Below are 13,273 nucleotides of genomic sequence, written 5' to 3'. Positions count from 1 at the left end.
TCGTTGCCACTGACTTTGCTTGTTATTTGAGACAACAGAGAAGCAGTTGTTCAGGAGGGCTCCAATGAGCTCTATAAGTGTCAGGTCTTTTGTCAACTCCAAGATATTTATCAGGAGGAGGCGTGGTTCACAGTGTCATATGTGGCAGACAAATCAACAAAGATGTCTCCTGTTACCAGTTCTTTCTTAAACCCATCCTCAATGGGCTTATTGAGATTCAGAAGTTGGCTTGTTGTTTTCCAGGTTGGAATCCGGCTTGTTGAGGGATGAAGCCAGTTAAGAATCAGGTGCTCAAACAGCTTTTATAGGTGGCATAGCAGAGAGATCGGGCGAAAGCTATCTTTGGGTTGTTTTTTGTGAGCATACACTTGTTCTTGCACTTCATATCCACGTCAGATGTCCAAAGTACTACTCTCTGATATTGAACTCAAGGGAAAAGGGCTTAGTCAGTCCAGTGGTTTTGGAGTGCTTTACTCATTACATTACATTATTGGCATTTGGCAGATGCTCTTATCCAGAGCAACGTACAGTTGATTAGACTAAGCAGGAGACAATCCTCCCCTGGAGCAATGCAGGGTTAAGGGCCTTGCTCAAGGGCCCAACGGCTGTGCAGATCGTATCGCGGCTACACCGGGATTAGAACCACCGACCTTGCGTGTCCCAGTCATTTACCTTAACCACTACGCTACAGGCCACCCTACAATCTCAGTCTACTAAATCTACCTTTGGTCTTGGTTGTTTCGTGGTGGATTTCCCATTGAGCAGCTGCTGCTGTCCAACATGGTTGGCAGTGGTGGTATACTGTTGCTGTGTTGGGGTTGATGGATTGTTGTTTTTCGCTTACGGGTCGGAATAATAGAGCTTTAGGTATTGCTCATACAGTTCGGTACTTCCAGTTCGAGGCCCGGGATGTAATGCGTGCGGCAGCCTCTTGGGATGTTTTTGCTAGTTGCTTGATGCACAAGCTTGGTGAACTGGTCATACTTCTTGGGGTCCGCTGGGAGATGGACAATCTTTCTTTCTAGATCTTCTCTGAAGCCAGGCCAGTTCGCTTTCCAAAAGTTGAATCTTCTTCGGAATGGAACTCTGGCTGGGGTGATTGCAGCATTAACTGTAATGCCGATGGGACAGTGTTGGGGTCTTGGCAGTGGCTCCAGGACCAGGTTCTTGCTTAATCCGGTGATTTTATGACTGATGAACGCAATATCAGGGTTGTAGCTAGCTCTCCATTGCCCACTGTTGAAGGACTTTGGTTTTTTGGCGTTGTGGATCAGATTAAGCTGGCAGGACTTCACTGTTGTTTTCATCATTCTTTGATGCTGATTTGGCGATTGTCAAATTCTCATGTGGTCTTTCTGTGAGGGTGGTCATACATTCCAGGATTTTTAGGTCCACAGTGGGCAGAGAATATCACACTGATATTCTTTGCAGAGTTTTGCAACAAGTTCTTCTTTAGTTGCAGACAGTCTTTCGGCATTTAGAGATAGTCAGTGCTGGCCTTGAACATGGGCGTTGACCTCTCTTCCTGCTCCAGGCTGAGGGGCTTCTGGCATTTGTTGAGCTTCTGGACATCATTGTCTTTCTTTCAACTTTCAAGTGTTTGGTAGAATTTGTAGGTAGTACTGACAGGGATCTCCACGTGATCACCACGTCGACCTTGATAACTAGGCAACTAAGATGTATTTTTACGGGCCTCATCATATGAACATAATAATGCAGCGGACCTTTCTTTATTTCCTCCTAAACAGTCCACTAAAATATGTTTCTCAAAACATCTGAGGCAAGAAATTAGCTATGCAGTTGCTGAGTCATTCATATTTGTTCTCCAAACCCCTTAGAAAATTCCTGTTACATACCCAGCCCCCACCTTTGGAAATTGTATAGTTTGTCTTACAATTCTCAGGACCATAAAGATATATTAAAATGACAGCAAACTACCTAGACAGTATACAGTTCTGTAAACCCCCTTGGATAGTTTCAGCATTGCCAGACAAGGACCATTTTTCATCCTTGTATCTATAATGGTGGAGATACTATTTTTTGCTGTTTCAGGCAATTTATGGGTCTTGGAAATAACTGGAATAAATAAGACCAAGGGAACAGTAATCCTACAGTGCCGTTGTAGAGAGAGCAGGATTATGGGATTTGGCAGCACTTACGTCCTGTGAAGTGGACACAGTTCAAGCCATGCAGACTCTGTACAAGTGTGATATTTTCGAAACAACATGCTGATGATCACTTTTCATTATCTTTTATCTAAAGTGTTTCAGCTTTGGTAAACTTGGTAATTGGTAAACTATACTTTGAAGCTGTTGATCAGGACCCAGTGGCATAAGCACTGTCTAAGGCTTGTGTGGTCTCTTGCTTTCATAGAACTCTCTGTGAGTGTAGGAGATCTGTTAATTTAGAAAAAATGTTATATTAACAAATACAACAATTAATATATTTTACTGAAGACAGTTTATCTCTGTAACCTTCAAAGTGTCACATATTTTTAATGTATTTAGTTTTGGAAAATAGATGCATTGTTACTTATGGGTGTCTCAACTTTGTCTATTTATTCGGGATGCAAAACTGTTTGAGAGCGGTAGCCAAGCAAAAGTGATACCATTTTCAGGCTGCACTTTATTAGCCTAAGCTACTTTTTCCACTTGCAAGTAATATATTTGTATAGAAGGTGACACGTGCCTGAATGAATAAATGTAAAAACATTTTTTTATTCTGGTTAGAATAAAGCGTTACAGTACATCATGTATTGTATTATTGTTTTATTGTATGCTCCTATTGGTTGTTCATTAAACGTCCATTGTCTGTGGTCGTAGCAGCTGTCACATTGCACGATTTTGTCCTGAAATATCTAACACTTCCAGTCTTCTATCGGAGGCTAAGATTAATTAAATCAGCCATCTTTGGGTATGTCACACTGAGAGATCCAATATGGCCGATTCTGGCTTGCAACAAAATAATTATTTCGCGATTTGCCAATTCTGTCTGCGACTGCAGAATCGTGAACAATGTGTACCCAGCTTCAAGCATTGAAAAGCTGAGAAGATGTCTAATACAGTTTTAAAAGATAAAGTGTAAAGACAAACATTTTCATTTTCAAGGGTGCCCTGTTTACAAAAAACATATATAAAAGATATAAAGATATAAAGTTGCAACAGACAAGATAAGAGCAGACAAAAAACAAGCTATAAAAAACAGATAATAATTGGTAAGACACTAAAAATCAGGTAAAACACGAGCAGTTCTCAGTCATGGTACCCACGAGGAGCACTCTAAAAGAGTCTAGAGAAACAGATTGATCCAATTTTAGAGTGTCCTAGAGCCTATTCCACTTGTCCGGAGCATAGTGAGAAAAAGCAGTCTTTCCATATTCCGTCCTCACACGCGGAATGAGCAATCTGATGTGTGACTGCGAGCGTGTTCGGCAATTCATACAGTTGTAAAGGTGTAAAGGCTCCCCTCAACTTGCTGGGATGTTTACAGCCTTTTTTTTATTTATTTTTGCTTGCTTGCTGCTTATTGATGTGTTGATTCTTGATATTCCAGGCAAAAAGCCAGTCACTCAGCAATGGTTTGTGTTTTTCCACACAACAAGCTGTATTTTTGGGTGCGGACTGACAGACTTTATCTCTCAATTAATACAGAATGAATGACCAACTTCTTTATTTTTAATACCAGGAAGAACACTGATTTGGGATTGATTTGGTGACATTTGAATGTTTTGGGTTGGATTCTCCATTATACTGTATACTATACACTCTTGATTAAAATCTGTCTCTCCTCCCTCACTATCATTTCAATGCAATGCAATGCTGTGTCTCCTGCGGTTGTCTGTTCTATGGCAAGTTATCAGTCCCATTCATATAATAGTTGTCAAGCGTCAATAGGATCGTTTCTAGTTGTAGGGAAAGATTGAACAAAAGTTCAAAACAGTTTGTGAAAAATAGCATTTTATGATTGCATAGATTTATTTATTGTGTCACCCTCCTCTGGTTGATGTAATTTAGCCCAAATCTCAACCATATCCAAAACAGAGATACACAACACCTGTTGAATCATTTTTTTGTGGATTGGTGTGTGATGACCAACAGACATCAATAGCCATAGTGGAAAAAATAGTTTATCATTCTCGAAAATATGTTCCAGTTTTCATGAAAAGCAATGTGACCCTGACATTTCTCTTTCATATTTATATTTCCTTACACATCAATAATGGAGTACTGCATGCTTTTTTAGTTAAAATGTACATTTTCAAAGCCTAAAATTCAGAGCCATCTGCTGTTGTGCATTATTTAATATCGCACATGGGGACAGCTGGCACAACTTGCTTAAAGTCATGATCCTCGCCAATTTAAAGCATTCAGAAGGTAGCCAACATCCTCTCCAGAGACAAATGTTTGGAATCTCTAAATTCTCATATTGTCAATGACTGCTGTTGGATTAATGTTATATGAGTTGCTGAACTGTTGAGCAGATTGTTGTTTTGGCTGTGAATGTTTTCAGTATATAGGTAGTTTCCTCAGATCTCATGATGAAGGAATCTCAAACAGGGCAGCCAATGAACATTTCCATATGGATCACTAGCAACACTCAAAGCTGTAGCATCTGCACTCCTCCCCACAAGCTGTCCAGAGAATGCTCTTTGGCCTTCCGAGATTGAACTCGACAGCTCTTACTGTTGGGAAGCAGTGTAAAAATCTGCTAAAATCTAGCTCCACAAATCTTTAAGTGGTTTTAATAAAGGAAACATGTTATTTCCTGCATTATTAATGAGGGGTATGTGTAGGCTGTAAGTAAAGAAGAGTGTCATATTTGGGAATAGTTTTCCTAAGTGTAAGCAAAGGTCTTTATTTAAGGTGAAGTAACAGCTGTGTGAACAGTCAAGTCCTTTTTGCTTATTCAAGTGCGGGAAAGAATAACATGAAGTTTTATTTAAAAAATGCAACTGGAACTTTGTGTGCCACAATGTCAGTGCCAATGTGAGATTGTGTAGTGTTTCTCAGCTTCTGATACAGATATAGAGGAAGAACAGCCATATTCAACTAAGAGTACTGTAGGTGCAGTGTCTCCACACTAGCTTTGCTCAGAATATTAGAAAAATGGAAGATAGTTTGTCAAGCAAATCAATGATAAAATGGATATGCATAGAGATTACTGAGCGTGTGAATACAACCTGGGAATCAGTTCAGTGTCTTTCTGCTATGGAACTGCAATCACTGCAGTAAGAGAAAGAGGGAGTGAGAGAGAGTAATAAGTGCACTATGTGGTTACTTTTGCAGCACTTGCAGTATTTACAAAACCATAATAATATGTGCCCATTGTAGAAAATTGTGTTTGTATTTTGAACAATGTATTTGAATGAAATGAGATGAGACATGGCTTTTTCCAGCACTGCCCGTGCAGGAAAATGTTTTACTTGCATTAACCGGGTCAAATATTTCCTGTTATGCAATCCGCTTTTATAGGTCTAGTGGAAGTGTGGAATGTTCACATTTGGTTTGGGTACTTTTTTTGTGTGGCATGTGTTTTTAATGAAGCCAAATGTATATTGTTTTTCAATAAACATACTGTATTAGTATGTATGCCTGCGAGCTGCAATCAAGATGCACAAGCCGGCTATTTGCTCAACTTGATTTGATTTAAATGATCAGTGCAACCATACAATTATTTATAAACTGAATTTGTTCTTTGAATCTTGAACTGATCTGATGCAAAGTTTGTTATGGGTGTTAATTCTATTTCACATAAGGATCAGCCTTGTTCCTTATATTTTATGTTCATATTTAAGACCTTTAAATTCTTTTCAGTGTTTCCTGTAGCAAAAATTTGTTTCTAATGATGCGTTTTTTCATTTCAGTTTTGAGATGTTTTGGGGGAAATGTTTCAGCTGTTTCAAGGAAAACATGTGCCTGCATTCAATCAACATTTCTCCAAATTGTTTACAGAGGCTAATTATTGTTTTCAAAACACAGTCTGGCAAAGCAGTCTGAGAAGCCTTAATTACGACTTTGCCAAACTATACATGTGAGGAGTTGCATTTATGCAAATGGTAAGGACATATGGTGTTTCAATGGTGTTTGAATACATCCCGTAATGTAACATTAATGATCTGACTACATACACGGAATGTCCTTTTTAGTTCTTTTTTGTTCCATTGCATCTGGGGTTCATGTTCAATGTTTGGACAGTTCCAGCTGTTTTCTTCAGCATATATACATTACCATTTGGCAAAAACTCAGAAAATATGGCATCAATTTTCACTCTATGTGCTGATGACCCAAAATGTCCTGTAACAAAAGAAATGGCTATAAAATAGAAGTCATGCTATTGGTCTTCTCAGGCTAAAGTATTTCAGTTGTTCAAAAGTTGCCATACATGGTCTATAAAGTTACTTTTCCCCAAGGCTAGTCAGAATAACTTGACTCCTGCAATTCATTAGGCTCCCACATATAAACAACCAGTTATATTCAGAACTATGCATCCAGATTTTTGTTTTTAATTGCAATTTCATAACAAATCTTCAGTCTTAAAATCCCAACCTAATTTTCCAAGTTTTCCAAGCTCTTAAAAATCTGGTGGTCTCATGCACATTCTGGTGCTTCCTGTAGTCCTCTTGCCTATTACTATTACTTCCGTGCATTTGCATTCAGTGGGCGTCCGGCATTTTCCAAACTATGATTCTGCGCTGTGAATTGGCCTCCTAGGCTATGTGTAGACCACAGGTCTTGATGCCCAGTTCAGATTTTTTTGTCTATTTTTTTATCACCTGTTCACAACCTCCTTTAAAACAGACCATACGATACCTGTGTTAACATAACATAACATAAAAGAACGTGGTTTACACTTGAACAAACTTCTTGTTTACATGGAGGGCTTGGTTACAGATACCTACTGTAACTAGACAACCATGCCAGTGTTGCTATGCCATCTGCAATGGACACAAAGGAGAAAGAAATAACAATTCAAGCTATTGCTTTCCGAAGCATATATTTTTTTTTAGGCCTTTTTCAGCTTTATTGGACAGTATATAGAGACAGGAAGAATGGGGGCGAGAGAGAGGGAAAGACATGCGACAAATTGTCAGACGGTCGGATTCGAACCGTTGGCGTCGCAACTCATAATGAGCATGTGGTCAGTGCTCTGCAGGCTGCGCCACCGAGACACCCTTCCGAAGCATATTTAGAGGTCTGCAATGAAAATCTCCTGTACTTTGGCCTGTACAGACTCTTCGTCCCACAGCATGACCACCGTTTTCTGAAAGGAATCTTATTCTGCCTTTACAGGATAAGATTCATTTCAGAAACCTAGCAGATTGTGTTCACATTGTGCCCTACTGCCTCAAAACAGCAAATAAGAGATGAGCATGTGAGCTCATTAAATAGCAAGGGTTTGTTACAGTATGTATCCAGAACAGATCAACAAGTTCTCCATTTTCTCTTTCAGTCAAGTTGAATTTAACTGTGTCTATTCTAAATGGAATACTCATTGCTGCCTAATCTGTGGTCCAGGAAAAAAAATCATTATCCATTGGCTCACCTCTTGCTTACCTCAAGTTTATTTCTGCTTAATCGTATATATTTGCTAGTTCTATTTTAGCTTTACAGTGGGGTCCAGAATTATTGGCTTATTTGATAAATATGCACAAGAATTGCTGTAAACTAAAAATTAATACAGATATTGACATGAGCTTTATTTTGTTTTTTATGTATAAAGCAGTGTGCATTCAATGGAATAAAAGTCTTGCATCTTTCAAATAAAAAAACCCTGGTTTAATACTTTGTGCAAACACCCCTGGCAAAGATGACGGCCATGAGTCTTTTCCTATAATTTGTAGAGAACGTATTTTTGACCATTCCTCCATGCAAAACTTTCCTCGATGCTTGGTTTTGGTTACTATGCTCAGTAAGGGCTGTTTTTGTACCACCCTTCCAAAGAGTTTCTTGGTAATTTCATTTTATGGTTCCTTTTTTAGACTTCTTGCCCCCAAGATGCAACCAATCTCTGCAATTCTTAAACTGCAATCTTTGGATTACTTATGGCCTCCCTCGCCATCTTCCTAATCGTCCATGGGGATAATATTCACTCACCGAGCACTTGATGCGTTGTGTGTTCAGAGAAGCTCTTCTGCATACCACTGTTGTAATGTGTGGTTATTTGTGTTATTGTCACCTTCCTGTCAGCTTTGACCTGTCTGGTCATTCTCCTCTGATGTCTCTCATTAACAAAGCGTTTCTGTCTGCAGAAATGCTGCTCACTGGATTTTTTTTGCACCATTCGTTGCAAACTGTAGAGAGTAGTGGGCATGAAAATCCTAGGAGATAAGCAGTTTCAGAGATACACAAACCACCCTGTCTGCCACCAACAATCATTCCATGGTCAAAGTCACATAGCTCACATTTTTTCCCCATTCTGATGGTTAATGTGAACATTAACTGAAGCTCCTGACCCGTATCTACATGATTGTATGTATTGTACTGCTGCAACACAATTGGCTGATTAGATCATTGCATGAATAAGTCATCACATGTAATAAAGTAAAAATGTTCCTAATGAAGTGCTTGGTGAGTGTGCCTCTTCCTGGCAGGTTTGCAACCATTCCATATTTTACACCTTTTTATTCTTGGCCTTACTGTGCTGAGTAGTATGTTTAATTGTTTATATATCTTTTTGTACCCATTACCAAACTTGTGATGGTCAATTACCATCTGTGTCTTCTCAATTGACAGTTCTTTGGCCTTTCACATGCTGATGGTTGACAAAGGGATTTTACCTGCTTGTTACCTCTTTTTATACTCTAATGAAACTGGAAGTGATGGAATGACACAGTATGGTTCCTTCAGACTGAGATTAACTAAATTGAATGAAATAATATTACCACTATCACTTTGTTATAGTGTTAATTGGCAGGGGTGCCAATAATTAAAGGTTCCAATAATTAAAGCACCTGTTGTTTTCATAAAAAAAATATTACTAAATTTAAAAAAAACATGAGAGTAACTGTATTGAAATAAAAGTATACAGTCTTCCCATAAGATAAAATAATCAATCATTATCCATGTTGTTTTTTATATGTAGCCTTTTTTCACTATTTTTAATAAGGGTGCCAATAATTCTGGAGGCCACTGTATATCCTTAAATATTTTGTTAATGTATTAATATATAGTAAGTTAACAAAGCAGTTAATGATATAAAGCTAAAACAGAACAAGCATTTATGCAAAATTAAGCTAAACTAAGCTTTCCTACCCATTCTTTCTTCGTTTCTATTCCTACCTGCAACACTGCACATACATTCCATTATTTATCAGACATTTAAACATTATAGCCTTGTTTTATTGCTTTCATTAAGGGAAAAATTAAACATGCAATAGCCCCGAGGTAGTATTTTTAACAGATGGTGTATGGTAAATTATGCATTACAGATCTTAAGCTAGATTGATACTTTCCTGAATCATTGTTACAGCTGAATAAAGCTTGCCTACTAATTAAAACGAATCTCGAATAGCTGCCTCTATGTGTTTGAAAAGTCTTTAATTGAAAATACGTTTGAGTCATGTTTCCAAAATGCCACAATGGTAACATTTGAAGCAATGGCTATAGCTGATGTTGAGATATAGTATGTTTTCATTTAGATAATCAAATGCAGCTGTGGTGGTTTCTCACATTCTTTCAGGTCTTCACAGAATATACTTATGCAAGTTGTGTCTGTCCACAAACCTGTTTGGGTCTATGCCTGTTGTTCAACACTTTAGCCCATCCTCAGAAGGTGATTGTTTTCAGTAACCACAAAGATGAGGTAGCTCAAGTGAGAGATTTATTGTAGGAATGTAGACTGTTTTGGTTTTGCAACATACAGCTGAATGGATGCATTATTCACATGCTGAACAATAGCACCATAGTTCCTGAAAAATGGAAGACTTGATTTTATACTCATTTTAAAAATAGGCATGTACTCGTTGATCAGCTAATAAAATGTGGTTAGCACAGTGAAATGAAGCATTTCATGTTTCAGTGGAATATCACTAGAAGAAAACTAGTCATAAGGCCTTCATATTGACCCATTTTCCCACTCCGTCTCCAGGGCATGCAATAGGCAATGGCATTGTGTCTTATCTTACAACGCACATTTCCTGTGATGATCCATAGCCCTGATAGCTGTGCTTTGTATTTTTTGTGACAGAGACAGGCATCCTCAAGCCCTCTGCCAGGTGATGAACTGGGCAGAAACCCTCTCCCACAAGGCTGGAAGTGCTACATGTCACCACAGGGACGCAGATACTATGTCAACACAGCCAACAACGGTAAGGAGAGAACAGACACTGTCGATTTCACCAACCCACAGTGTGGAGCTCAAGCCAATGAGCTTAAAAAAGTTTGCTTCACTGTCCTCTCTGTCTTTGACAAATGTTCTTGCATTTCTTTTTGTTTCCAAATCACAAACCCTGTTTACATGAGATGTATTCTTGATTCAGTATTTATGTCACATGTACTTGGATGCTTATGCTCACGATTCTGCCAGTACCCTCAAAATGCCAATTTTCTAAACAGGGTGTACTGTGGGACTACATATTTCTGCTGCCAATTGCTGCAACATGTTAGCAGCACTGTGTTTTGTTTTTCATCTATTTTTGCTCTGAATATGGAATTCTTCAAATGTAAAGTCAGGATAACATATGTCCTCCCACCTTGACAGTCTGCCAAATTCAGTTAGTTAAAAGAAAAAATAAAATAAAATATGAAATAAAAACCCAAGTACTTTCATGCCACACCAGAGTGCACACACCTAGAGAAAACACATCAAATCAAAACTGTTATGCTATGTTATAAATTGAAGATATGTATGGAATAGTATGCTAACCTAAAGCTAAACAGCACATATATTTCATCACATTCTTTCAACCCTGGATAAAATATTAATGATTGTTTTTTTTTTTCTTCTTAAAATGAAAGCCAGTGGAATCTGAGGTCAGGAAGATATATACACAGAAATATTAACCTTTTTCATAAATAAACAATATTTATGAATATGATTACATATTTATGACAGTATTCTGTTTCCTAGCGCATCAGCTTTCAGCTTGAGAAATGTTTCCCCTCTATGGACAGAATACCTTAGACTGATGGTGTCTCAGTCTGAAGTCATCTCTGGACTGCTTGTATGGGCTTTTGTTCCTCCAGCACTGGTGAAGTGTTAATGGGTTTGGGTGGCACTGCCGGTCCTGAACAGATCTGAGGCCGGGCACGGCTATCTCCAGTTGTTCAGCCATTGTGTTCAGAGGCTGCTGTAAGACAATTAGCATTCTGTCCATCTGAGCCCCTGTTCAGGGGCAGTCCAGTCCACTTTTATATCCACTGGAGCAGCATAGACGAGTCTGGGGCTTGACATTCGTGTATACTTTCTGAAAATCAAACTCAGAGTTGGTTTTTGAGGGGTGGGGAGATTTGTTTTGAAGTTTATTTATGAGAGTTTCTAGCATAGCACACATGCTCAGTCATTTTGAATTGGGAAATGAGTGCATGGGATGAAAATGTAATAGCACTGGCTTCCATTGTTAGCACGTTTAGCTAATACATCATGTCATTTACCGGAAATATCTATGACTGGTTTTAATAACAGGTGGAAAGCATGTAGTCTTTAAAGCTGGTAGTTCAGCACGTGTCTGATTGACAGAGGAGTAGATTTTTATGAAATGTCTGGACAGCTGACAGCCAAAGTCATAGGCATTCACTTTAACTGGAACTGTTGAAATGGCTTTGGATGAACTGCAGATGTTAGGAGTAATTGTACTTAACGTGCACATTTCAACCTGAATGTTCAAGACAAACTGCATTAATATATCCTTTATGGTTCTGCTGTTGAACCTAAAACTATTTTATTTAACAAATATTTTCTGAGTGTGTCCACAACAGAATAAGAATAAAAGATGTTACACCTTAATTACAATGTTTTTGGGGGATTGTTTTGCCAGTGCATCAGTTCAGACATTATACTGAGCATGACACTGCCAATACTACACTGACAAAGGGCTCGCCAACTACTACTGATTTTAGTATAACTAACCATTTCTGTGTTATAGATACCCTTCAATATTAACAAACAAAATTCAACAGATGACAGTGACTAATGCAATCTAGCATAGTTAACTAGCTGGGCTTTTAAAAGTAGTTTGTGATTGAACTCTTACCTTGCTAGCTAGCTAGCTGACTGGCTGAATTGTAGGCTTGCATAATTGATGCCCCAAAAATGTAATATAAGGCTAGGCATGTCGGGAAGACTCATTCATAAAAATGGGTGGCTTCAGTCGGATAGATGGCTCAATGAGATCAGTGCAAACAAGGTAAGTAGTCCACGGAAGTAATCCATGGAAAACTGTCGGCACCTGCGTGGGTACTCTGCGTTAATTTCAAAATAGACATGATTAGACGACTCATAAATTTGATTTGTACCTACAAAAAAATTCTAAATGTGAGAACATTTGTGAATGAGCGAAGTTCTCTTAAATTAGTCTTGCACGAGGCCCATTGATTTTTAAAACTTATGCCTGGAGGAGTGGTCAAAAATCCCTCCTTACAAAAATTCTCCTTACAATTTATGCCATTATTGTACCTGTTTTATTGTACCTTTCAATCACTTTAAAATCATTTTTTTTATTGAAATGTGTAAAGAAATGGCAAAACATGGGGATTTTACAGTAACCAGCACTGAAACTATTTATGCATTATTTTAGTCATTTCATTTTCACTGGGTAACTTTGAATTTATACATATATAGCTCTTGTGGTTTTCATCACCCACAGTTTTGCAGTTTTACACACCCTGCTACACCCTTTTGAATGCAAATACATATTGTGTATATTTTAGGACACATCCGGTGAAGAAAGGAAACTTTAGAAAATCCTGACATTTTGAAGGTGTATTGTTTTTGTGAGCTTGGTGTGGCCAAGAGTACATTTTTGAATAAAGCCTGAGACTCCACCCAGTAGCAGCTCTTCTGCTGGCTCTCTCTCTCTCTCTCTCTCTCTCTCTCTCTGTCTCTCTCTTTCTTTCACTCTCTATCGCTCTCTCTCTCATTAGATCACTGTCAACATTGTGTGCTTAAACTGCTATTGTGAATGGAAGAAAACAAATCAAGCTCAATTACATGGATGGCTGTCGCACAGATTTTCTTGTCACAGTTAATTGCAGTTCGCCTGCTTGACCTACCAGATCTCTTCATCAAGAATAAACAGTGTGACCCTATCAATTTAGAATGCTTTGAAGAAACCTTT

At 38.3% G+C, this 13,273-nt stretch overlaps 1 protein-coding gene across 1 annotated transcript in view; it reads left to right on the top strand.

The window, feature by feature from the left end:
• Positions 1-13,273, top strand: part of gas7b (growth arrest-specific 7b) — a 77,017-nt gene that overhangs the window by 19,070 nt on the left and 44,674 nt on the right. The window contains exon 2 of the mRNA XM_061222932.1: positions 10,186-10,306. Within this exon, the coding sequence (XP_061078916.1) occupies positions 10,186-10,306 (121 nt within the window). The remainder of the gene's footprint in view (positions 1-10,185; positions 10,307-13,273) is intronic.

The sequence above is a fragment of the Conger conger genome, chromosome 2, assembly GCF_963514075.1.
Source record: "Conger conger chromosome 2, fConCon1.1, whole genome shotgun sequence".
Lineage (NCBI taxonomy): Eukaryota > Metazoa > Chordata > Actinopteri > Anguilliformes > Congridae > Conger > Conger conger.
This window is presented reverse-complemented; position numbering and strand designations above follow the sequence as displayed.